The 24,763-nt window shown below is 60.2% G+C and overlaps 1 protein-coding gene across 4 annotated transcripts in view; it reads right to left on the minus strand.

The window, feature by feature from the left end:
• Positions 1–575: 575 nt before the first annotated feature.
• The window catches only part of MLLT1 (MLLT1 super elongation complex subunit), a 56,790-nt gene continuing 32,602 nt past the window's right edge, over positions 576–24,763 (minus strand). Inside the window, exons 4-12 of one of the 4 annotated variants that reach the window (XM_031437052.2) lie at positions 17,926–18,069; positions 14,508–14,633; positions 10,195–10,749; positions 6,284–6,371; positions 4,606–4,714; positions 1,997–2,096; positions 1,766–1,837; positions 1,581–1,652; positions 576–1,373 (exon numbers count right to left, since the gene is read on the minus strand). In XM_031437052.2, coding sequence (XP_031292912.2) covers positions 1,245–1,373; positions 1,581–1,652; positions 1,766–1,837; positions 1,997–2,096; positions 4,606–4,714; positions 6,284–6,371; positions 10,195–10,749; positions 14,508–14,633; positions 17,926–18,069 — 1,395 coding nt within the window. In that variant the 3' untranslated portion in view covers positions 576–1,244. The other 3 variants (XM_031437051.2, XM_031437053.2, XM_064479806.1) reach the window with 3 other exon arrangements.

Consider the following 24,763-nt stretch of genomic DNA (forward strand, 5'->3'; position numbering starts at 1 on the left):
TTGAGTCGAGGTCTGCAGGAACAGAGGCTGAGCAAACAGGTCCCCAGCCCTCAGGAGCCCCACGCAAGGCGGGCTGACTCCGCGGAGGGGTTCTGGCCGGAAGGGCGGAGGAGCTGGCTTGGCCCTTGGAGAGTCTCAGGCGTGCGAGGAGTTGGGTCTGGCCCAGACCGGCGTGAACCACAGGGGTGGGAGGGCCTGCCATCGGCCAGGGCCCAGGCACGAGGGGCTGGCTCTGAGTCCTGACGCTCCTCAAAAAACTCCACAAACTATCCCGTCTTATTTGGCAAAAGCTCGTTTTTTTTTCAAAGTTCGAAGACTCAGTCAACAGGAGGAAGAGGATCCTATGGAAGGAGGAGGAGGAGGAGGAGACCCGGACACCAACATAGTCACGGCCTGCGGCTGGCTGGAGCCCGGAGGCCTGCTCCTGCACACAGCGCCGGTCTGACCAGGCGGCCGACAGCGCAGGCTGGGGCGCTTGGGACCCTGCCGCCCCGTCGTCGTGCTCACTGGCCCGGGAGGAGGAGTGTCCTTGGAGCCACCTAGGGAGGATTCCTCCCTGCACCTGGAGAGGGCCCGCTGGCGCTCCGGCCCAGCCTTCAGCCCAAAGACAAGACCAGTGGAGACATCTTAACCTAAAGTCCCACCTTACACCCCCCCACCCCCCACGTGCACTGCTGCCACGGAAACGCACACCCGGAACCCGCTCTGGTACCTACAGTGCACACACATATATATAATAGAGAGAGAGCTACACAGCACGGAGTCCCAGCACAGTGAGCCAACAGGGGACTGTGTCCGGCTTGCACAGAGGATGAGCCGGGCCGGTCCTGGGGCGCGGTGGGTGTGTTCTGAACCGTTTGGGGAGACTGGAAGCAGTGCCCCAGCCACTCAGCGGGGCCTGGGCAGTGAGGCTGTGCCCCACGCCCCATGGCAGAGCAAGGCCCCCCACTGGAGGGCGTGTTCCTTCCCCTTTGGGAGTGAGGCCTGATGCTGCCTTCAACACAAGCCACTTCCAAGGGGGGGCCCAGGTGATGGCCCCTGAGTGTCAGGGGGCAGCAGCGCCGGCCCAGCCCCCCTCGGCCCCCGGGCTCCCGACAAGGAAAGTGCAGCTGGCCGTGTGGGCCGAGGACAGGGCGGTCACTAAGGCAGTGCTGCGGGTGGGCGAGTCGAGAGAGGAGGGAAGGCGGGGCCCGGACACAGCCTCCCAGGACCCCGGGGACGGGGGCTCGGCACCCAGCCCAGGGTCATGTGGCCACAGCCTCCAGGCAGCTCTGCAGCTTGCGCACTGTGGTCTCGTCCAGAGAGAAGAGGTCAAAGTCGAAGGTGGTGTTGGTGACGTTGAAGTGGCCGGTCTCCTCAATCAGGTTCACGATCTGGAAGGTGGTGGCAGAGTGACTTCAGGGGACAGGGTAATGCGCTGGGGAGGCCCCGCCCTGACCAGGCCCTCAAAAAGAAGGGAGGGTGGCTCCTTGGGGCTGCCAAAGGGGGTCTGGCAGCCCCTGGCCTCAGGGGCACCCCGCCTGGGACTTCTCTGGGATGCTGTGCCCTCAGCGGGGCCGCGGGCGGGCTCCAGCCAGTACCTGCTGCAGCACGTTGCGTTCCCGCAGCGCCATCAGCCTCCGGTGCAGCTCCACCAGCTCATCCGTGTAGGCCTGGGTGGCAGATGGGTGCTCAGAGGGCAGCCTCAGCCCCTGGGTGGGCCCCGCCCTCCAGAACACCCTCCCCTCACCCCGCACCCTGTGCCCATGACGGCCTGAGCCCCCACCTTGTCGTAGGCGCCCCTCTTGAGGATCTTCTCAGGCTTGCTGCAGGGCTCCGGGCTCCGGCGGCCTGATGCCTGCTAGTGAACCAGGTCTTCATGAGCGCACCTCCGCGCCCCTCCCTCTAGCCCCCAGCTGACGGCGCAGAACTGACCTCCCCCTGCGCCCACCCACCTCACCCTCGGATCCTTGGAGAACCCCAGGCCCCGCCCTCAGCCCTGCCTCCAGGGTGTTACCTTGCTGTTGGGCGGGGGCGGCTTCTTGGGTGGAGGGGGCTCCCGGCCGGGCAGGCATGAGTCTGCGCTGTTATCGCTCTCACTGTCACTGAAGCTCAGCCTGAACGCAGACACGAGGACTTCGTCAGACCTCCTCCGCCCTCTGCTCTGGGGACATCCAGCAGCCCCCACCCAGCAAACACCACTCCAGGGCTTTGGGACAGGGGCTCTCCAAAATAACACTCAGTGCCTGCCCCCTCCCTGGGCCAAGCATATGCCCAGCACTCCCCCTACAGCTTTGGAGACCAACTGCACTCAGCTCTGCCAACCTCAAAAAAAAGGAAAGAACACGCCTGAGGCGCCTTCAAGGGCAAAGAGCCCAAAGAGCAGCACTCGTGCCCTGACAGGCCCGGGGCCCGCGGGGCTCCCTGCAGCCCTGGTGTGCTCTCCTGGGCCACTGCAAGCCAGATCGGCTTGGGGTCCCGAGCTTACTGCTGCGTGGGTAGAGCGGCCTGCAGGACAGTCACTCGAGCACCGGAGCCCAACGCCATGGGGCACAGCAGGGCCCGGACCCGGACCCGGAACCGGTGTGTCTGGGGTTGGCTCACTCCACGCCTCCTGGTGGCGCAGGGCCCAGGCTGGGTCTTCGTCTCCGCCTGGACTTCCTCTCTGAGAGGAGTGGACAGGGAGGGCCACTCACAGTCATCACTCTCCGAGGCGCGGGCCCCTCTCTCGGGGTGAACCCGTTCCAGCGCGCCTGCCCTTCACAAAGGAAAGGGAGCTCCCTGGGGCTCCCGCCGGCTTCTCGGGATCAGCTGCACCACACACTGCGTGCTTCGCGGTGTCCACCTCCGCCACCTGCTTTCAACTGGCTGAAGGCAGTGCAGGCCACCACCCGTCCCTTTGGATGGTGCTCGTCCGCCTCTCAGGACCTCAGGACCCATATCCCACTGCTGTTCACCCGGAACCCTCTCCACTTGGGCCTTCAAAGTTCTCTACTGAACACGCGCCACCAACACCAAGAGCTACACCACTTGCGGCGGCTGCGAGGCTCACGGTCTTGGGAAGCATCCGCGGGGTTCAGGCAGCGCCCGGGGTGCCACCCCCGCAGGAAGGAAGGCACAGCCGCTGGATGCTCAGATTCCCCAGCTAGCCGGAATCTAAAAGCCGCTCCTCCCTGGTCATGTTGCCCTCCACCCAGACAAGACATGCTGGTCCATTCCTTTCAGCTTTTCCAGAACGTCTCGCAGCTCAGTGAGGGGGGCACAGAGGGAGCACTTCCCCAGCTGCCCCCCAACCCAACTCCTGGGGAGCCACAAGCAGCACCCTCAGGCAGGGTCTCTGCCCGGGACCCCTCATTCCTCACTCCGGTAAGGGGAGCCCGACAGCTGTCACCTCACCACAATGTGGCGAATCCCGCCCGCTGCTCCCTCCTTCCGCCTGAAACAGGCTTCATCGTGAAGGCAGTGCCGGGAAGCCTCGGTCCTGAGGGACTCCCTGTCTTATGTACCCCCGAGATTGACCGTTTCCTTAGTAAACTTCCCTCACAATGTGATGGGCTGCGGGGCCTCTGCTCTCCCCACGAACAGCCCTCCCCTGGGCTGCAGAGCATCGGCGCAAAGGCAGGCAGTCGGTCTCCTTGTTGCCCAGGCGACACTACTGCGTCAGCCAGGCCCAGGAGTAGCCAGACTGCCCTGCATCTGCCAGGCAGCAGCTGGGGGTGATGGCGGACCCAGGCCCCTGCATCCGAGGAGCTGTGGCGCCAGCGTCAGGGCCCATGTGGCCCCTTCCCTGACGATGGATGTGCCGCCGCCCCCCCCCCAGCGGCCCCTCCCAGGCCCACATCCACCCCTAGAACAGGGGCTAAGGGTCCTGGGATGTTCGGCCCCTTACCACCATGTGGAGAACAGGATGCAGGCTGGCCAGCCCCTCAGCTCCCTGTGCCAAACATCCAGCAGGACCATGCTCAAGGTCTCCAGCCTCAGAGTCACTGCCCCATGCCTCCCCACAGTGAGTGCCTTCCCTGCGCGCTGGGAGCAGACCCAGTGACCAGCCCATCTTAAAAGAGACTCTGGGCCGCAGGGGGCTCCACCCCATGGGGAGGAGGGGCTGGACCCGGACCGGCTGGCTGACCCAGGCCTGCCCTTCTGCAGCGTTTGCTCTGGGCTGGAGGCTGAGAAAGCACAGCCATCCCTGAAGTGGGCTCACTCTGAAGGTCTGGGGGTGTCCAACAGAGGTGCCTCCGCTCACCTCACTCCGGGGGAAGGCCACATGGCGCCTGCCCTAGGCCAGCGGGTGGCCACCACTGCTCCCCACAGGGGATGTCTACGGGTCTAAGGACAGTTCTCAGTCTGTCCTTGCCCCACGCCACACACGTGGGGAAGAGGGAAAGGACTCCTGGCCCAAGAGCAGAGGGACCAGCCCCCTCAACATCCCAAACAGGAGAGGACCAGGCCCCTAGACCCACCTCAATACCCAGGCAGAGCACCACCTGGTGGACTCCAATGCTCCCCATCACCGCGGGGACTCCCTGTCCTGGCCTCCTGGCAACCCCACAATCAATCACAACAGGGCCGGGCAGAGCCGCCCCAGTGCCCCGACACCCGCTCGCGCCCCACCAGCCCAGGCACCTGGAGTCCCTCCCTGCGTTCGTCTTGCCAGCGGCCTCTTCGCCTGACGAAGAGTCGTCCTCATCAGACTCCTCGGACTGCAGGTCCTCCACCATGGAACGCAGGGGTCCTGGGGAGGGCGACAGGGAGGAGGGAAAAGGAGTGGGTCAGGGCTCTGCCTGCGCCCAACAGCCCCTCTACCCCCGAGCCACGTGGTGCTTCTTGTCATCACAACCCCCAAAACTCACCCATGCAAACTCACCACAGAGGTCCCTCTGGCCAGGTGGGGCCTGCCGCCCACCTCCAAGCACTGCCCCCGCACTACCCCCCTTCTTAAAGGACACCTGGCTCCCCTGCTCCTACCTTCCTGGCCCTGCTCGCAGGCCTCCAGCCCCTGGCCTGAGACAGGAACACAGGGCCCCTCCATTGCAAAGGGAAGGAGCAGCCCTCCTCTGCTCCAAGTGCTGGGGTCAGAGCTCTGCCTGTAGCCAGGACGAACCAGCCCCGGCCAAGAAGGGCAAGGTGGCCCGAACCGTGGGCCACAGAACCCACCCCCGCCAACCTGTGCCCCTCCTTGGGCCTGCCCAGCCCCTTGGCAGCCCCCTCTGCTGCTCCCGGCCCACCGTCCTCCCCTTTCTCCAGAGGCACTCAGTTCCAGTCCCCTACAGACGGCATCTTGGTTTATATTCTTGTTACCAAGGCAACAGAGGGACACAAAGCCCTCAATTACCTGGGTCACGTGATCCCTCACTGCAGGTTCCCCCTCCCTTCCTCACAGATAAGAACCCTTGGAGAGAGTGTGGGCTTGGAGCACCCCATCCCCCAGCCGCCCTCAGGACTATGTGTCTTTCTTTCAGGCCAGACACTCCTGTCCCCAACATGCTCGCCTCCCCCAGCTCTCCCCAACCCCTGAAAAGGGATTCTAGGCCATGGAAGAAACTCTCAGTCCAATCCACTCAAAGAAGTGCTTCTGGTTTGAGGGTGGGCAGGGGTCGGTTAGGCTGGGGGCCCAGGTGCCCTCTCAAACCGGCATCCAACAGGCTGGAAGTGTCCAGGCCCACACTGCACCAGAAGAAAGCCCTCCCTGCTCTGGGGCAGCCAAGTGGGCCTTGTGACCCCTCGCCACAAGCACCCCAGACGGCCTGGAGATTAAAAAGCAGTAATGGAGGCTGCCGGGGACCTGGGCTGGAGCCGCAGGAGCAGAGCACTTCCAGCCCATCCACAGAGAGCAGTGCTGGGCCGGGCTGGGGTGGGGCAGCCGAGAAAAGGGTGTTGTGCTGGCCAGATGGGCCTCTGTCCAAGAGGAGCGGAGAGGAGGGGTCTGGCCACGTTCAGGGCCCAAGTCAGACGGGGGGCCTTCTCCACAGACCCACAAAGCCCAGCTCAAAGCCCCTGTCATACAGACGGGGCAAAGCTGAGGGCTCCGGGGATGGACACCAAAGACCACCGGACGGAGCGGGACTTTGCACAACAGGGTGGCTGTCACGTGACCTGTGCCCAGTTCGCTTCTAAACACAAACCTTTGGACACGGATGTCGGAGGCCCAGTCTGGGCAGGCTCAGGCTTTTCTTTCAGGAAATTCCCCACTAACCCCTGACTTCCCCAGTAGCTCGCTAGCCTCCAGGGTGGGAGAGCCTTTCCACAAGAAACTCCCGGTACGCTTAAAACAAACCCTGTCCTTGCCTCTCTCCGTACGCACCTTGACTGTGGTTCTGGGACGGCTCAAAGTCAGAATCCGAACTGGAGTCAGAGCTGGAGCTGGAGTTGGATGGGCTGGACTGGGCGGACTTCACCCCACAACGGGGCAGCAGGGAGAGAGGACAACAATTATCTTTCAGTCCACAGAAAAAGGAGTGGACGACAAATGCCCTCTGGCAGCAGGGACCACCAGGCAGGACACCCCAGGTACGCACCCAAGAGGTCACTGGAACGCCAGAACCCAGCACCGCAGGCCAAGGCAGTGCCCCTCAGACCCCGATCCCCAGTCCACCTCTGCCCCCACCCTCAGGGCACAGCTGGTTTGTGGTCAAATCGCCAACTGATGACCTTTTTTCCCTCCCAAGGGACTTGAATCTCTAGTCCACACCTCTGCCCGTTCAAGGAGCGGGCAGCGTGTCTGTTGCTGCTCTAGGCCTCTGGCCCCGGCCTTCCTGCCATGAGAGCAGTGTGGGCAGTGAGCAGCTGGAGGGTCTACACAGGAAAGGTGGGTACAGACACTTGGCTTCTCATTCTGCCTCAGTTTGTCCTGAGGCTGGGACAGCTGTGACAAAAAGCTGTCTCCTGCCACCGGGTGCCCCTGAGGTGGTATCAGGTGTATGTGCACATGACAAGCACTACAGGACAGGGTGGACTCCCTGCCCCACCCTACTGTGCCCAGGGCGGGTCCCATCTCCCTCCCTGCCTACAGCCGGCCACCCTGACTCGGCCACCAGGGGGCAGTAAAAGCCCAAACTAGGACCCCAGGCCTTAATACAGGGGGTAAGATGCCTGGGGCGGCAGCTCCCACTTCAGAGGCCTGCACGGGGAAGAGGCCTCTAGCTTCACCGTCCAGAGCTGAGCCAGAACAGGGCGGCCTCTGCTCCCAGGCTTTGGCAGACACCAACAGGCTCTGGCAAAGGCACGTGCAGCAGAGTAAGCCAAGGGCCTGGGGCCGGGGAAGAATGGGCTCCGATGGGCAGAAGGACATGGGTGTCAGTTCAGAGAGCCTGCTGGCCCAGTGTACCCAGGCACTGTCCGAGCCCTGGCCTCGGGGACCGCTGGGGGAGCCAGGCTGCTCAAGCACCTGGGGAAGGCTGGATGGAAAGGCCAGGAGACAGGCAGAGGCACCCAGCAGCGTCTGCTCAGTCCCGGCACATGCCACATGAGAAGACCCCAGCACAGGGGCCCCTGATCCACTGGGGCTCGAGACAGCTGCTCCTGAGGGTCTACGGGCCGAGGGCAGCCCCGGCCACCAGAAAGAGGGCTAAGAAGGCCCAGGTCTCCCCTCACTCAGTAGGCCCAGCAAAGGGTCAGGCTGCCTGCGGACAGAGCGCTGCTTTTCTTGGGTTTACTGCGGCCTAACCAGACCCGGTCCAGGCCCCTCCACGCACCCCTGCTGGCATCCCCTACTTGCTACCTTCACATGGCAAATGGTGCTCCCTGGGAAGCCTTGCCCAGGAAACTGGCCTAGACTGCCATCAACCACGTCCACGTGGGGGTCCACACAGACCAGCGTGACCCTCACCCCCAACTATGTGCCTGGTGGGGCCTGGAGCCACACTGCCACTGCTGCAGGCACATCCATGTTCTTATTCTGGCTCAGGGGTCCTGGGTTCTGACCCTGACTTTCTCACCGACTGGTTAAAGCAGTCCCTGGTTTTGAAGCCTCAGTTTTCCCAACTGTAAACTGCCAGCCTCTGCTAAGTGCAGGTGTGAATCAGCCGCTGGCCCACAGAGGGCGGTGCCAATCATGCCCCCAGCCTCTGGGACAGAATTCGGACAGAAGCCCAGGCTCATCCTGCCCGGCGTCTGCATGAGGGCTCTCACTCGCTGGGGAGGCCGCCAGGCATGCAGGCTCAGGCCAGCAGACTCCGGAAGGCCTAGGGCAGGAGTACCAGCGCCGTCCTAGATGGCACAGGTCAGGCCAGGTGGGCTTCGCAGCTACACGTGTCCCCTTTCCTTCCACACAGATCCAAGGTGCACGGTGAGGGGAGGGAATCTGGAAATGGTCCCTGACGTGGGCCAGTGCTCAGGTCACATGAGGCAGCTCTCCTGGGCCCGTGACTGAAAAGGATCAACTGTCAGAAACCCCACGGGCCAAGGAGAAGCAGTGGGAGGAGCTGGGGGGCTCAGTCCAGGGACTCAGACGAGGAGCTGCCTAGCCCCTCCAAGGGCTGAGGGGGAGGAGGAGACCCCAGTTCCACACAGAGGGCAGAGGTTTCCGGCGGTGTGCCCCACTTGGCCTCCAGCGTGGCATGGCCTCAGGCAGCCAAGAGGGCAGGGGAGGCCCAGGTCTGGAAGGCTGTCTTGCCTCCTTCACCGCAGACGTCTGTGCCTTGCCGAGGTTCCAGGGTTAGGAAATGCGAGGCACCGTCCAGCAGCCCTAGAGAACCCAGGCACCCTGCTGGTGCCCGGGTCTGCCAGCTGCAGGGCTCAAGTGGCTGAGGCTCACCGTTCAGAAGTCTCTCTGTGCACAGGATGCACCCCCACATTCAGGAGAAAACCCTAGTCTTCCTCGAGTGATCCCAGAACAGCAGCGCGCAAGGCCACAGACACTGGACCCGCAGCCAGCCCACTCTGAGCAGCAGCGCCCAATGGCTGGTGCGCCGCCGCTCAGCTGGGGGGGCCGCAGGGAGGCCTCCACCTCTTCCCAATGCAGGTGCATCAGACCTGGGCGCAGAAACGCCTCAACTGGAAGCGCCTGAGGTGGACAGGAGGGAAGGGCACCTGCCCAGAGCTCCGGGTCTGAGCAGAGAGAGAAGGATGCCAGACAGGGCACTATCCAGCACTCAACGAACTTCCAGCAGCCAAGTGGGTGGCTGAGATGGCCCTGGACTAACTGCGGGTCTTCCAAATAAGAGAGACGTCCTGGGGTCCTGCCGTCTCCAGGTTCACAGCAGACAGCATTTCCTGGCTGCGAGAAACACTGAGTGTGTGGTGTTGCCAGCCCCGTGTATGTCTCTAAGCCAGTGAGGATGCACTGTTTACCCATGACCAAACTCTCACCCCCCAGCCACCTCCAACAAGGGTCCCCTGGAAGCCACACACTCAGAACATCAGTGCTATTGACCCAAACCACCTCTGGCTTCATCTCTGGGAACCACTTTCAAAGTCTCCGAGCTCTGAGCAGCAATGCTGGGAGCTTTTGCCTTGGAGAGTGAATGAGTTTGGGAACCATAAAAGGCCACTGAGAGCAGGGGTTTATGATACAGGTGAGGGGAATCAATCATTCACCCATCCATCCATTTATCTAACCACCTATCCATCCACCCACCCATCCATCCATCCATCTGTCCAGGTCCCTGTTCTCCGACCACCAGAAGCCAAACACAGCACTCAAGAGATAACATGGCCATGCATGGCCCAGTGAGGTCTGGCTACCAGGCATCCTGCTGGTGCCTGAGTCAGTCAACAACCTGGCTACTGACTCCTCTGTAGCTCAAGCCAACCCTGATGGCAAACTTCAGAGCCATGTGGAAATGTTGCTGCAGGAGGGGCCTAGGGCCTCTGGCTCCCTGACATGGAGAGTGGGATGACAATGCACAGGGGCACCCTACTCGTGTAGGGAGGGGGTGCCCTGATGGAACCTGCGGTGGCCAGGGAAGGGGCTGACAGTGAGACACCATCGCCCACTCCAACCCCCATGCGGCCAGTGAGACCCTGGCCCATGCAGGGCACTGCCCAAGGAAGAGAGCTCTGAACCCAGGGCCCTAACTATCATGCTCTACCCCAAGCACCGTCCCCAGAGTTCTCATGAGGCAGCTTCGTCACACCTGACAGAATGGGAAACTGAGGCTGAGCAAGCAGCAGAGGCTTGTCCAAAGCCACGCAGAGCAGTTGGGAGCCCAGGGCCTGAAGAGGGAGGATGAGGGCGGGTGGGGGAGAGGGCAAGTGGGGGAGGCGCCACCTCACCTCGGTCTTGAAGGAGGCCTCGTCCTCTGAGTTGGACTCCTCTACCTCTGGGGGCTTTTTGATCTCCCTGGGCTCGCTCTCGGCCTTGACCTTCTCCCCCTTGGCGCTGCCCTTGTCCTTGGCCGGCTTTTTGTCTGAGAAGGAGGAAGACGAGGTGCGGGGTGAGGTGCTGGGGGCACTCCTGGATCCCTTGGAGCTGCTCTTCTTCTGCTTTTTGGCGCTGGGCTTGGGTGAGTCAGCGGCAGCTGGCCGCTTGCTGGAAGACTTGGGCGGGGGTGGTGGCGGGGGGCCACCCTTGGGGGACATGCTCTCCAGTTTGGTCTCCTTCAGGGCCATCTTGGGCTCCTTGAATGCGGCCTTGGGCGGAGGGGCCTTCTCCTCCTTGGGCGGCCGGCCCTCGCCCAGCTTCCGTGCGGCATCCTTGGCACTCCTGGCCTGCTCGCGCTCCGGCTCCTTGGAGGGGCCTCTGCTCTCCGAGTCCTTGCGCGGCCGCTCCCGGTGCTCCTTGGTCGTCTTGTGGGCCTTGCAGGCCTTGCTGCTCTCCCTGCTGGCGTCCTGAAATGCCGGGGTGGGAGGGGGACACGGTCAAATGGCATCTCGCGGCGACCCTGCTCCGCCTCCCCCGACCCCTACAAAGTATAATCCACCTGATTCAGACTCAGCTAGAGAAAATCTTCCATAAAGCGAAAAAGTAAGGCAGCAGGTGAGAGTTTTAAATGGAGCTGTCCCTTTAAACTACTAGGAAGTGTCAGCAGGTCCCAGGCGACTGCAGGCTAAGATTCCCCTCTGAATTGAACTGACATTCCCTGAGGGATTCAAGAAGAGCACACGGTGAGTCAGATATGAGACAGGCAAGCCACGTCTACCCACTCCCACTCCAACGCCTCGCAGTTTCCCGCGGGGCCCGGGGAATGGGGGGCTGCCATGGCACTGGGGACTGGGAGTGCTGGCAGGCAGGCCCCCTCTTCTATCCCCACCAAAGCCTGGTGCCTCGCCAGGTGGCCCCCACCCAGCCTGGATGGCCTGGCTCTGGCCAGGCCCCAACACACACCAGGACACTGCAGTTCTTTGATATCCACAGTCAGCATTTATTGAGCGCCTGCTGGAGTCCCAGGCACTGCATAGGACAAATGGCTCCTAGACATCTTGAAACCGAAGCTGCCTGGGCAGCTGTTCTAAAACGTGCACGATTCCAGGATCTCTGTCTCGGAAATTCAGAGGGTTGAGGAACCCGGACTCTGGTGCTGATGGTGAGCCAGGTCGTGGAGCTCCCACTGGGGACAGAGGCAGCAGGCAGCCCTGCTCCAGCTGCCAGGAAGGCCAGTCTGGGGGCTCCAACCCTGTGCACCTATGCTTCCTCTGAACAGAGAAAGAGCACCCACCTCACCAGGCGATGGTGCAGGGCTGGCACACAGCGAGCGCGCAATCGAGGCGGGTGGTGGCCACTCTCCCCCTGCCCCTACCTCATGGGCCTCATCTCCATCAACGACGCACCACTACCCCGCCGCACACCCAGGGCCACTGACAGTTGCCTGCTGCTGTCAGCTGCCAAGGACTCTGCCCCCAAATGTACCGGACGGCGCACGGCTGGGCCCAGAGGCTCCCCAGATTAAAGCTCACCAGGGAACCAACAGAAGCCAGACGCAGAGGTGGCCCATGAGGGGAGTGCTGGCCAGGGGCTCCCCTGAAGCAGCATCATTCTACCAGCTCAGCCCCAGTGCCAGTGGGGCGGGCGAGCCAGGAGAGCACCCAGCACGTGGGCCTCTGCTTCCTGCTCGCAGCTCCCAGAGGGTCCAGCAACAGACCCACCCGGTGAAGAGCCACAGGGAATGACAGCACAGCCAGCACCCTCCCTCTGCTCTGCTCAATCCCAGTCACCCTGCAAGTCCACAGCCTCACCAGCGCCAGGGTGCCAGGACAGCCCCACGTGGCTCTCACATCACCACGGCAGTGGGAAGGCTGCTTATGCCGCGAGCCCCCAGCAACCCTTCCCAGAGGGGCACAGCCCGGGGGCGGGCGTGTGGAATGGGGCCAGCCTCTGGGGGCTCCATTCCCCAGAAAGCTGCTCTCCCAAGGAGGTAGGCCAAAAGCAGAGACCCCCCACCCCAGGCAATTCTGGCCTCTTCTCACAGGGCCCACGGGCCTCCTAGGCCTCAAAAGCTGACCCCAGTCCCAAGAGGTGGAGCGGGAGCACCCCGAGGGGCACGTCCGCCCACAGCCCCCAGCGCAGCTCCCACTGGGCCCCCAGCCCCGGTCACCGAGCTGCCGCCGCTGCCCAGGGCCTGCCCAAAGCAGGAGCCTTGGAGCAGGGCTCTCTCAAGTCACATACTAAGTTTCAAGCACAATGTAGATGTTCAGTCACATTCTCGAAGCTGTCAATGACCCAAAATGGCTAAGAACCAGTGTTGGAAAAAGGTCCACCAGGCCACTGGCTCATGTAAGACAAGAATAAGCAGGTCTCTCTGAGGCTACAGGTGCATGAGTCCAGGGGCTGCAGGACAGCCACCTTCACACTGAGCCTCCAGGGGTCCCTCTTCTCCTAGGAGGTTCCAATTCCTGCCTGCCACACTACCCTCCGAGGGGGCTGTGGGGCGGGGACAGAACCACCAGGGATGGGTCCAACTCAGGCCAGAGCAGCCAGGCACTCCAGCAGCCCCTGGGCCCCGGGGATCACGTTGGGCGAGGCCCTGCCAGGACCCAGCCTTTCCCTCCCCGCCCTCCTGCCTGGAGCACGTGGCCCGGCCAGTCAGACTCCTCAGGTCTAGGCAGCGGAGAACCCATCAAAGGGAAGGAGCCAGTGCCCAAAGGAAGGCCCTCACCGGGAGGAAAGGGCTGATGACTCAGAGGGCAGGACGTAACAGCAGGCAGAGAAGGCTTGCTAGAGAGCTGTCGGCAGAGCAGGACCTGCCTGTGCCACCTGAGAAACCTGCGCAGGGCCCCTACGTCACAGCGCCCAGGGAGCTGCGGAAAGATGCTGGACGGGGAGGATGGAGACGGAGGACCCTGCCTGCAGGCCTCCCAAGCCTGGCAGACATGTCCACCAGCTTGGGGGCCCCCAGGGGTCTCAAAGACCTTCAGCAAGAGATGCCAGAGCAGCCACTGGAGTGTCCTCGCCACCAGGGAGGGCATCTCTTAAGTGGCGTGCAAGTGACGTGTGCAGAAGAGACAGCAATTCCCACTCTTCCTATTTTGCACGGAATGCCAAAAACCGTGGGTGGCCGATAGAGAAGCTGCCAAGATCGCTAGTAAGAATTTTTCTCCCGTTTAACTTTCACGAGACTCAGGGAAAGACATGCCCAGAAGGCCGGCATGGGGAAGACCCTGGAGCTGCACACTGTACTTGAAGACTCTGGCCTCACACGTCCAGAGGGCTGAAGTCAGAGAAGTCTGAGGATTTCAGAGAGCTAGTGGCCTCGTGAAAAGTGCCAGAAAGATTCTGCCTGGGTGACGTGGCGCTCCTCCAAGGTGGCTGATGAGCATAAGGCTATCAGGCAGCCCAAGAGGTCAACCTGTCCCAGTGAGGGTGCCCTAGGCCCTTAACATCCAATAGCAGGTGAAACAAGAAAACTACAAAGATGAGAAGTGGATAAACTGGCAGGGTGGGTGGCAGACGACAGGGCAGCTGCCCTGGAAGCCAGATGGGGCTCGGCCTCCAGGACTCAGAGCAGTGTAGACGGCTGCAGGGAACAGGATGCAGGCTCATAAGCCTCTATGTCCCCTGCGACACCATCCCAAGGGCTCTGGAGGCCACTCTGGGACAGCTGAGAGGGAGGTCTCGGGGCGCAGAGTGCCGTCGGCCTGCCAAGGCTGAGACAAGACAGTGAGATGCTTCTTCTTGGGGTGAAACAGCTCGTTCACCCATGTCATTCCTCCTGGCCCTTCCCCCAAGTAAGCTCTCTCCTCCGAGAGCGGCTGCCAAAGAAGGAAGCCAAGCCTGGAGCAGAAGAGAGCACCGGGCTGTGACAAATGGGGCATCTTGGCTGTGGCAGAAATGCTCTGTCCACGGCCCCAACCATGCAAGCCCCTCGGACTGTATCTGAGTGGTCCTCGGGGCCTCTGTCTCAGTGGAGGGAGAATGGAGCAGGCTCTCTGCCTCAAGAGGAAGGGGATGAAGTGCCTGCAATGACCTGGTGGTCCGTGCAGCTCAGCAGGGCGAGCCTCCTGACTAAGCGGCGGCGGAGAACTGCCGGGCGGAGCACAGAGCTGTGCTCCAAGAGGAGGATAACGAGGGGGCCTGCAGGGGGTGCCCTGAGCCCAGGACCCTCCACTGGGCCCCCGAGCTCCCATGGGACTGGGCCTTCCGCCTCACTAACCTTGGAGCCGTGGGATGGTTTGGTCTTCTTGGGGTCAGAGAAGGCAGAGAGTGGAATTGTGGGTAACATGGGGTAGTCAGGGCTGGGCCTGGACACCGTTTCTGCTCCTTCGGGCATTACCATCACCTAGTGATAAAGAAGAGACAGATGTTATCAACGAGCAAGGAGGCAGGCTGGAAATCCGATCATCAAGAGGAAGTCCGCCTGCAGGAGCCTGGTCAGAGGCCAGCCTCGCTTCCTTCAGGGGGAGAGAGCAGAGGAGAGCTCGAGCGTCATGTTCTCAAAAGAATCCAAGGTGTTCCCTCCACGAGGGGCTGGGTGCTGAGTGCTGGAGCGAAGCAGGTCGCGGTGCAGAGCCAAGAGCAGCCAGGTCCCAGGATGGCTGGGCCGGCCGAGAAGATGCAGAGCGGGCCAAGAAGCATAAGGAGGAGCCGGGGCCAGGGCTGACCGCGCTTCACAGACCAGAAGCTCAGGCTGGTAAGGCGAGGGGCCAGCCAGACACCCAACCAGGCAGCTGAGTGGCAGAGTGAGCAACTTGTATGAGCTGCGTGCATGACTTCACTGGGTCACCTGTATCCTGGGGGACCAGCCCATGTCCACTCTCGGGCAGGTGAGGTGCACAAACAGGGAGCACGGCGCAGCAGCCAGCTGGAGAGAACTGCATGGGGTGGGCACGGGGGAGGGACTGGAGAAGGAAGGCCGGGGGTCCTGCCAGGAGGTGATCCCTGGGCCACCTGCAGGGTCCAAGCCAGGCCCCCGTGGTGCCCACTGACGGGGAGAAGGCTGGGCGCAAGCTCTTGAAATGCTGGCGCTGCGACCACTGCTAGTGAGCAGTACTAGCGGGCAGCCACTCAGGAGGGGCCTTCCAGCCCGGCGAGACAGAACAGAAGAATAAAGCGCATGGAAAAAAAGAAGAAAAGAAGAACGCATTTAGCTTGGTAGAACAGGCACCATTAATAACCCTGAGAACGCGGAACTCCCCAATGAACCAGAGCTTTCATCTGAGGAGGCTGAGGTCATTCCCGGCCACGGGGATGCCGGGCGGGAAGGAGGGCGGTGGAGCCCCTCACTCCCGGGGCCCCACGGCTCCAAGGCAGTGGAGGCCGAGGCCGTCTCATCAGAGCCGGTGTGACCACAACACTCTTAACCAGGCACACAACCTGCCAGGTGCCCGAGAACCATGCTGTCGGGGAACCACACACCCCACAGCCAGCAAGGAGGTGACTGAGAGCCCAGCCCGGGAGGCCCTGGTTCGTCCACCTGCAGACCTTCTCCTCCTTTCACAGCAAGTTCTCCTCTCTCCCTTCGAATGAACACCCTAAACTGACACTTTCAGGACAGTGCACGCCTTTGTCTCTCCTCCTCTCCATGACAGCCTTTGGAGTGTGTGGCCTCACCTCCACCTCCACCACCACCACCGGGCTTTGCGAGGACCCAACCCACTTGACAGAAATACAGATCCTCAGCCACTGAAGGAGCCTCTATTTCTGTGCAGTTCAATGGCTGACAGCACACAATGCTGAGGGGCCTGGCAACCACCTGCCCAGGGCCGGCCTCTGATCGCCGGGTACAGTGGGGAAGCGGCTCCGGTCACTGCTGAGCGTGTGTGGGCCTCATGTGAGGAGCAACAGAACTCTGGTGACCTTGGCGAAGGGGCTGCACAGGAAGCAATTCTCTAGGCTTACAGCACGGCCTGCTCCTCTGGCTCCTCCAGCATTGACATCCAGGGGCCATCTGCCACCGGATGGCAAAGGCAGCCCCACTGGGACCGAGAGCCCCCGTCCCATAGCCGACCTGGGCAGCTCCTGAGACCACAGCGTGCGGCTCTGCCCTCGGCCCGGGGCTAGCCCTGAAGGCCCACAGCCCCAAAGGGTGAGAAAGTTCCCAACCAGTCAACCAGCTCTCTGGGCGCCCCCACACTGGGAGGAAAGCACCCAGCAGAGACCACTGCGCAGCAGCCGGACCGGCCCTTCCCAAACTGCAAGCTGCACCTGCCCTCCCAACTTCTCTCCCTCGCCTCCTCCTCCTTCCCCGCCCCTCCAGTTTTTATGTGTTTAGATGATGCACACTGAGCCTTCATCTCCTCAGAGCAAGGAAAACATCTTTACGTGGGGAATGGAGGGGTCAGTCCTTTGGTCCTGGAGCATGAGAGGCCTATGGAAAACTGTCTGGGTGTCTGTCTCCCGAAGAAAAGTGACTATGAAACCTTTGGGGGACATCCAGGAACACCTCTGGAAATACTCTGGAAAAGGTCTGGCAGCAAACTTAAAGCAGAGAAGCAGAGCTGGTGGGAGGAAGCGCTGAGCCCCGCGGCCCCGCCCCGCTTCCTCAGCTCTTCTGGAACCCCTGGGCAAGTATCTACGTAAATTCCAGCACCTCCCTGTTCTGCTCCTGGACTCCATCAGCCATCACATGCTAGATTAGAATCACACACTAATCTTCTGAATGCAGCGAACTTAATCAAATGTTCTGCAATGAATAAATGATTGCTTTCATATTTTTTTTAAAAGTTTATAAAAGTCTCAACTGAATTAAATGAACAGGAAATGATTGCTCCCCAGAGCCAAAGAAATCCAGCTCAAACTCCCTGTATGCACTGGGGAGGTGGACCTGGCCCCAACACACACACACATGCGCGCACACTTGCATGCGCGCACTCACTCTCACGCCCCTGGCCCAACTCCTCTGCCCCAGGCACCAGCTGGTACTGCGGCAAACGCTCAGACTCTGGGGTGTCTTGTTGCTCGGCCTGCACCTCCCTCGGCACAGTCCAGTCTGCGCCCCTGCTCCTCCATGACCAAGCATCCCATCCACACAAAGCACCCCACCACACCCCCCACGGGCCCCACCACGCGCTCCCAGCACTCTGCCCCCACACCAGGACTGCCAGCCACACAACTCGCAATGGAGACCTAAGCTCTGAGAGCCGACACTTTAATCTGGCTTGTGTCACATGACAAAACTGCAATGCAGCAGTGCGCATCATCAGGGAGCCCCACAGAGAGCCGCGGCTGCCTCCCCAGATGGCCGGCTGAGCACGGCCTCACCAGTCCGGTTAAAAACCGGCTCCAGCACCTCGCCACGCTGACAGACCAGCCTCTGGCCTCGTGCCCATTACTGCCCCAACCCCACCTTCATGGAGGAAGATGCTAATTAACCACAGCCAACAGGAAGCCGGGGATAACCAGAGACTAGTCAGTCATTCACAGCCGACCACACCCTAGCACAGACTCGGGACACCTGGGCCCCATCCAAAGCTGCCAGCTGCTGCCCATGCACCCTGCCCTCAGGGTCGCGGGCGCCCGACCACATTCTGGGGAGACGCGCCCCAGGGAGTCCAAGACGCCACCAGCACCAAAGCTGCACAGCACCAGGGCCATGTCGGAGCTGCCTGCCCACCCGCGCGCGGCGCACTCACCCCGCCGGCCATCAGGAGCTTGTACCGGAACTCGATGGTGGGGTTGTTGAAGGTGAGCTTCTCACAGCGCAGGTGGTTCACGGGCGGGTTGCCCTCCAGGTTCAGGAACAGGTCATAGGTGAAGCAAACCTTCCTCGGCTCCTCCTTAAACAAAGAAAACAAGGAAGTCGGTTCAGAGGGGCGGGCAGGAGGCTGCAGGGGCAGCCACGGGACAGGCGGACACGCGCCCCACGGCCGGCCCTGCCCCTCCAGGCTTTGCTTGGCCGCTGCTTCTCTCCCCTTGGACCCTCACCTGCTTCTCTGTGCCTGTCTCCTCATCCATCTGGTCACCCAAAGAAATGAACTTACTATTTGCAGAGAACCTGGCAAAGCAGGCTCCACAAGGGAAATGAAGGCCACTGAGAACCATGTTCTCAGACGTTAGTGAAGTGGCCCTGCCAACGATGTGTGCAGCCCCATGCAAACATTTCCCCAAATCCCCGTCCCGCAATCCTCATGGTTCTCGGCCAACAGAAGGCACGCAGCTGCTTTCCGTGACAATGCTGAGAGCTGACCCCAGGGTCAGAAGCCTCAACCTCCAGAGAAATTTCTCCAAAGACATACAAGTGGCCAATAAGTACACAAAAAGATGCTTAACACCACTGGCCACTAGAGAAATACAAATCAAAACCACAAAATACTGCCTCACACCCACTAGGATGTCAACTATTTAAAAAAAGGAAAATAACAAGCATTAGCAAGGATGGGGAGAAACCAGAATCCTTGTGCACTGCCAGCAGGACTGTAAAACGGCAGCCCCTCTGGAAGACTGCATGAGAATTCCTCAAAATGTTACAGAGTAACTATGTGACCCGTATGTCTCCCCGGACACAGACCCAAGAGAAATGAAAATACACAGTCACGTAAAACCTTGCACACCTATGTTCACAGCAGGATTATTCACAACAGTCAGACCGTGGAAACAACCCAAGTGTCCTCCAACAGGTGAGTGGACACACATCCTGGTCCACTGTGGTCCATCCACGCAAGGGAGTGTTACCAGTCATAAAAAGGAGCGTCACTGACATACGTCACAACACGGATGACCTTCAAAGCACGATGCTCAGTGAGAGAAGCCAGCTACAAAAGCCACAGAGTGTGTGACTCCATTTACATGAAGCGTCCAGAGCAGGCACACCCACAGAGACAGAGCGGCTTCGTGGCTGGCAGGGGCTGGGAGGGGAATATGGAAACTGACTGCTAATGTGGACGAGGTTTGTTTCTGGAATGATGAGAATGTTCTGAACTAGAAAACTGAGACGACTGCACAACACTTTGAATGTGAACACACTAAAACCCACCAAAGCCGTGTGCTTTAAAGGGGTGAACTTTCTGATATGTGAGTTATACCCCAATTTTTAAAAATGCCATCCACAGGAGAGAAAAGGTTAGGAGACAAGAGCTAGTGGAGGTTTCCCAGCAGTTCAGAGGAAACAGGTCAGCCAGGGTAGGGAGGTGGGCAGGGCTGCTGAGCCCTTACGCTGGCATTTCCCAGGCTCCCTTCTCTTCCCCCTTCCTCCCACACCCTGGGGAAAGTGCGGGCAGCAGACGGGGCTGCTCCTGCCTTCCTCCTGCTACAGCAAAGCTGGGGCCCTGGCCAGCCACATGCCCGCTTCTGAACAAAGGGGACAAGAGCGAGGTCCTGCAGCTGCACTTGGATGACTCTGGCCCCTCGTTCGGGGCACAAAGGTAGAAGGTGCGCCTGCCATGTGGAAGAGCTGCAGGCCCTGCCCTCCTCGGAGAAAACAAGTCAGCAGGCCTTCCGGAGCCACTGCCAGCTGGTGAGGCGACACTGGCCTGGCCCCTCCCCTAGTGGCCCCCGGCCTTAGGAAGAGGGGTTTCTACCCCAGTCCACCTACACTGGACTTGGAAGTCGGTCCCCTTGTCCGATTGTGGACTTGTGTCCTAGTCTGGGGTGATGAGATAGGTGAGGTCGGCCCAGGGAGAGCTTTCCTTCCCAAATCAAAAACAAAAGTGTGAGGAGAAAGTCTCAGTCTTCCTGCCTTACTGAGACGCAACGCCTGTTGGCCAGCATCAGCCCTGGGACAAGCGTTGGGGAAGCCCAACACCTTAGGAGGGCAGCTCTGGCTCCACGAGCCGCTGCCCCAAGGCCACAAGCCAGCTGCCTCCCACTTCCGGTGAAGGAAGAGAAGGCGACTCCCGTGGTAAGTCACACCCTAAGTGCAGCCAGCACCCCGCCCCATGCCCGTCCACATGTGTGGAGGCACTCGTCACAGTGGGCGTGTGTCCCCTTGGAGGCAGGGGCTGTGGGTATCCTGTCCTGCGCTCCAGCAGGTGCTGGTCTAGGGAGGCGCTCCATATTTGCCAAGAGAATGAAATGGGAGGACTGAGAAGAGCCTGACCCAACAGCGGGGATGGGAGGGGGCCAGTAAGGCCCCCTGGAGGCTGTGACAGGCTTGGAGAACAGCGGCTAAGAGTCGCTGAAGCCAAGCCAGGAAGGGTGAGGGGGTGGGGAGAAGTGGCACAGGCCACAGTGTCCTCTCCAGGTACCCCGAGAGTCTACGGGGCTGCAGCTGGAAGGGGAGGGTGGACAGCAGTGGCGGCAGGGGACCCAGAGAGAAGAGCCTTGGCTGCCACTGGGAGGGGCGGCTGGGGCTCAGCAAGAGCAAGCCCAGATCTGAGTCCCAGGAAACGAACACCCTCTGGCTGGCGGCAAGTTCAGACTGGGAGCAGGGCTTGAAACCAACAGAGGGGGTGGAGGGATGGAGTACTTGCCCTGCTTCCCAGTAGGTAAGCACGCAGAAGATAAGAGGGGTGAACGGCACAAATGGATTCCGGCCAGTATGTGAAGAAGGAATGAGGTGATCCCGATAAGTGACTCCTGACAGGTCGGTAATCGAGGCGCTGTCTGTTAACTCTGCCAGCATCATGAGCACAGACATCAAAGACCCATGTGTCACCTTCCCAGCAAGATCTCACCTCCGGATGCAAGTTCAAATGGTGAGGGAAGACACCAGTGGAGGACTGGGCTCCATACAGACATCACAGGGACAAAAGAGGCAACAAGCCAGAAGAAACCAAACAACATCTGTCCACGGGACACATGGCACAGCTTCTTCAACAGATAAATTGCAAAGAAAAGAGACTGCAGAAGGAAAATCTATAGATTCGAAGAGACTTAAGAGACAAACCCCTGAATCACAGTGTACGGGTCTAATCTAGACCCTGATTCAGACAGTAGATCCTTAAACACCTGCCTTGAGATCAAGGAACTATTAATTTGTAGGCGTGACACTAGAACTGTTATACTATTAAAAAGCAATTCTTATTTTTTAAAGACACATTCTGAAACACTGACACGTGAAACAATGTCTGGGATTTGCTCCAGTGTGACCCCCACGGAGGAGCAGTGTGTTTGAGACGGGCTAAGCATGGCTGGATGTGTCAATGGCGGGAACTGGGTGATGGCTACCAGGGGCTTGTTCCATCACCCCACCTACTCCTGCAGGTGCTTCAGACCTTCCCCATCACCTTCTGAGTGGACACAGGGTGGCGAGGCTGCAGGCTAGGAGGAGGTGCTCAGCTAAGGGCATGTGTCAGCGGGGGCCAGCTGGCAGGCAGCTGGACACCCAGTGACCCCCTCGTAGAGCACAGGGTTCAGCTGGGCCTGGGCCCCTCTCAGTGGACAGGGCCTGCCCTCCTGAGCCTCGTCCTCCTCGCCTGCAATGACATGGGGAAGGTGAGATAACACCACCACAGCGCTCAGCTTGGAGCCGTCAGGAAACGGGGACTGCTGTCTTCACCAGGAAGAGATCAAGGCGAGGCCTGAGGGCACGTGGAGACGCAGGATCGCAGCCACAGCACTCCCCGGGCAAGGACGGGGGCTCAAAGGGACGTTCCTCAGCTCCATTCACTGCCAAACTCGGGTGCCAGAGCTCAGAACCAGACCTTCCTCCTGTCTCCACCTTCTCTGGGTGACCCCTACCCACAGCCACAGCCTGGTGGTGCAGCCCCAAGTCAGGTCCAGCCACGCCCCCTGCCTGTTCCCCACCCCACCCCCGCCCCACTCCTCAGCCAGCCCCTCCTCATCTCCTCCAGACCCTTCGCCCCCCCGAGCCACACAGCTGCTTCAACCCATGGAGTTTAAACTGGCTCATGGCTCATCCCCAACCCACTCCTTTAAAACCTGCCAAAGGCTTCCCTCCAAGAGCCTTGTCTACCATTATCCCCCATCACAGCACTGGCCACCATCCGCAGGACAGATGTCTGTTTTCTGTCCACCCACTCCACTGACAAAGGGATGCCTTTTGTTCCTATGGGGCAGCACTGAGCTAACACCCATGTCTGCTGAATGCACCTACACACCTGTCTGTCCTGACATCAGAACAGAAACCTGATGGCTGCCTGCCATGTGTTCACAGCAGGACTGGGGCCGAGGAGGGGTCTCTACGCTCAGGAAGCCCTCAGGGCAGCAGCGCTAATGACATGACACCGACTGGACTCTACCAGAACTCTGGGGCATCACCGCCGCCAGGCACTTTTCCAAGCACCTAATATGAGTGCTTCATGGCCGGAACCATGGGCGCTCTTACTGCCCACTGCCCCCATTTCACAGATGAAGAAACTGAAACAGAAGCAGGTAACATGCCCGGTGCCACGAGGCTGGCCAGCAGTGAGCCAGGACTCACTCCGGGCAGGTGGTGTTCTCTGGAACCCCTGGCTCTTGGAGCGGTTTCTCACACTCACAAAAACCAAACTGGGCAATGCACTGGCCCGGGCGCGCTGCGTGGTCTTCACGAAGAACTAAGTGGATTACATGTACTGACGCGGGACAGTCCACGGACATTTAGTTGAAAATTGTGTCTCTCTCTCTTCCCCTCCCTCCCTCTCTCACACACATACACACAGAAAAAAATGTGGTTTCTGGAAGGTTACTTATAGTGGTTACTTCAAGGAAGTAGGCTGGAGCGAGGACCTCAATTCCCTGCAACATATATCACCTGTGTAGTAAGAAGTAAGAAAAAATGTTTTAAAGTGTTAAGGAAAGCAGTGCAACGTGGGCTGAACACTGCAGGCTGTGGGGCCTGAGACCCCACGGACGCCGAAGCAGCTCTGCCGCCATCGTGCTGTGTGACCCCGGGCCTGTCACCCTGCCCCTCTGGGCCTCAGTGAGAGGAGGAAACGAAACCCCAGGGTGCTGCGTGCACAAGGAAGGTGGGAGAAAAGGCAGTGACTCTGGCGGGCGGCCGGGCCTCGTGGGAAGACCGGACACTGCCAAGCTGTTGCCAACAGCCAGAGGCAAGCCTCCAAGCTGCTCGCCAGGAAGGGGCCGTGCCTGGAGGCCAGAAGTGCAAGGGACACTTTGCTTCTGGACCTTTGAATTCTGAACACAGTGGTGCACTCCCACTGAGGGTACTCAGACAAAACCAGGTGGCAGCGGACTGACTCTGGAGTGCAGCCGGCTCCTGCACTTGCTGGGTGACACCGAGCAGGTCACGCTGCCAGGTCTTGCCTCAGCTTCCTCACCTGTGAAATGGAGTCACAGACCCACCACAGACGAGCGCTCGGAAACACTGGTCATCATTACACTTGGACACAGAAAAGCTCCAAGTCATGCTGCCCGTGGAGGGAGGAGAGCAAAACCGTGAGCAGGAGGGAGCCCGCTGCTCCACAGTAAAGCCCTACTTACATATGAATGTAAAACCCACAGGGAAATGGTCCGCAGACAGACAAGACACACCACTCTCACCCCTAGAAAGAGCAAAACACTAAGGGACAGAGGGATGGCAAGGGAAGAATTTCAGCTTTTTTTTACTCTGCATGTGTCACTATTATCTGAATTTTTGATACCCTGAATATATCCATGCATCGATAAACAATGAAAAATTAAACCAAGGTAGAAGAGCAAACACTACAATTTAAAGAGCTTCGAACGGAAACAAATATTTTTATGCTTAAAGTTAGCTTCTATTATCTGGAGCCCTAACTTAACGATCTGTCCCCAGTCTAACACCAAAAAGGGTTAGAGAGGAACCCACAACATGAACACACATGTAAACTGGCAATTTGACAAAGAAATTTGGGACAAAACGGACAAAAAAAAAGAAAAAACCAGGCTTCCTAGGATGAGCCTATGAGCACCTGGGGCTGAAGGGGAACCCTGAGTCACTCCGGGGGGCGATATGCCTCAGTTACACAAGCAGGGTCGGGCTGCGCCTCTTCTCTCCCACATTAGTTCTTTCGAGACTTCTCTCCCAGGCTCCACACCACCCTATAGGAAATGCAGATGCATCTGGGGTCCCCCACAGAGGAAGAGAAAGATGCTACAGGGAAAGAAGACTACTGGGCGGCACAGATGGCCAGCATCCATGCGGCTTGTCACAACTCGCAGCCCCCGGCCTTCCCCGGGGTCCCCTCACACAATGCCCTCTCTGTTCCGGCTCCCCGGCAATCCAGCAGTGAGGCCGGCCCCCTTGCCGCCTCAACCAGCAATTGTCCCTGGCACAGAGCAGCCGCTCCACAGAGGGCTGCCCGCCTCCCGAACTCTGCAAAGCCCCAGGGAGCCCGTGAGCCCAGGGAGTGCGCAGGGCGGGCAGTCCCTCCACCAGCCCATAGGGTGAGGGCAAGGGGAGGAGATGTGCTGAACCCCAAGGGTCTGGGTTCTCTGCTTAACCACTCAGCACTGCTCTCCCCTGCCAAGTCATAATTTAAACTGAGGGCAAGTGGTGAAAGCCAGCTGGGCAGCCCAAGGCCACCTCCACTCAGGATCTGGAGGCCCCGGCACCCCCACAACACGTTGCCAGTCCTGCCACACTGCCTACGTCACTGTCTCCCCAAC

This window comes from Camelus dromedarius, chromosome 27, assembly GCF_036321535.1.
Source record: "Camelus dromedarius isolate mCamDro1 chromosome 27, mCamDro1.pat, whole genome shotgun sequence".
In the NCBI taxonomy this organism is placed as follows: Eukaryota; Metazoa; Chordata; class Mammalia; order Artiodactyla; family Camelidae; genus Camelus; species Camelus dromedarius.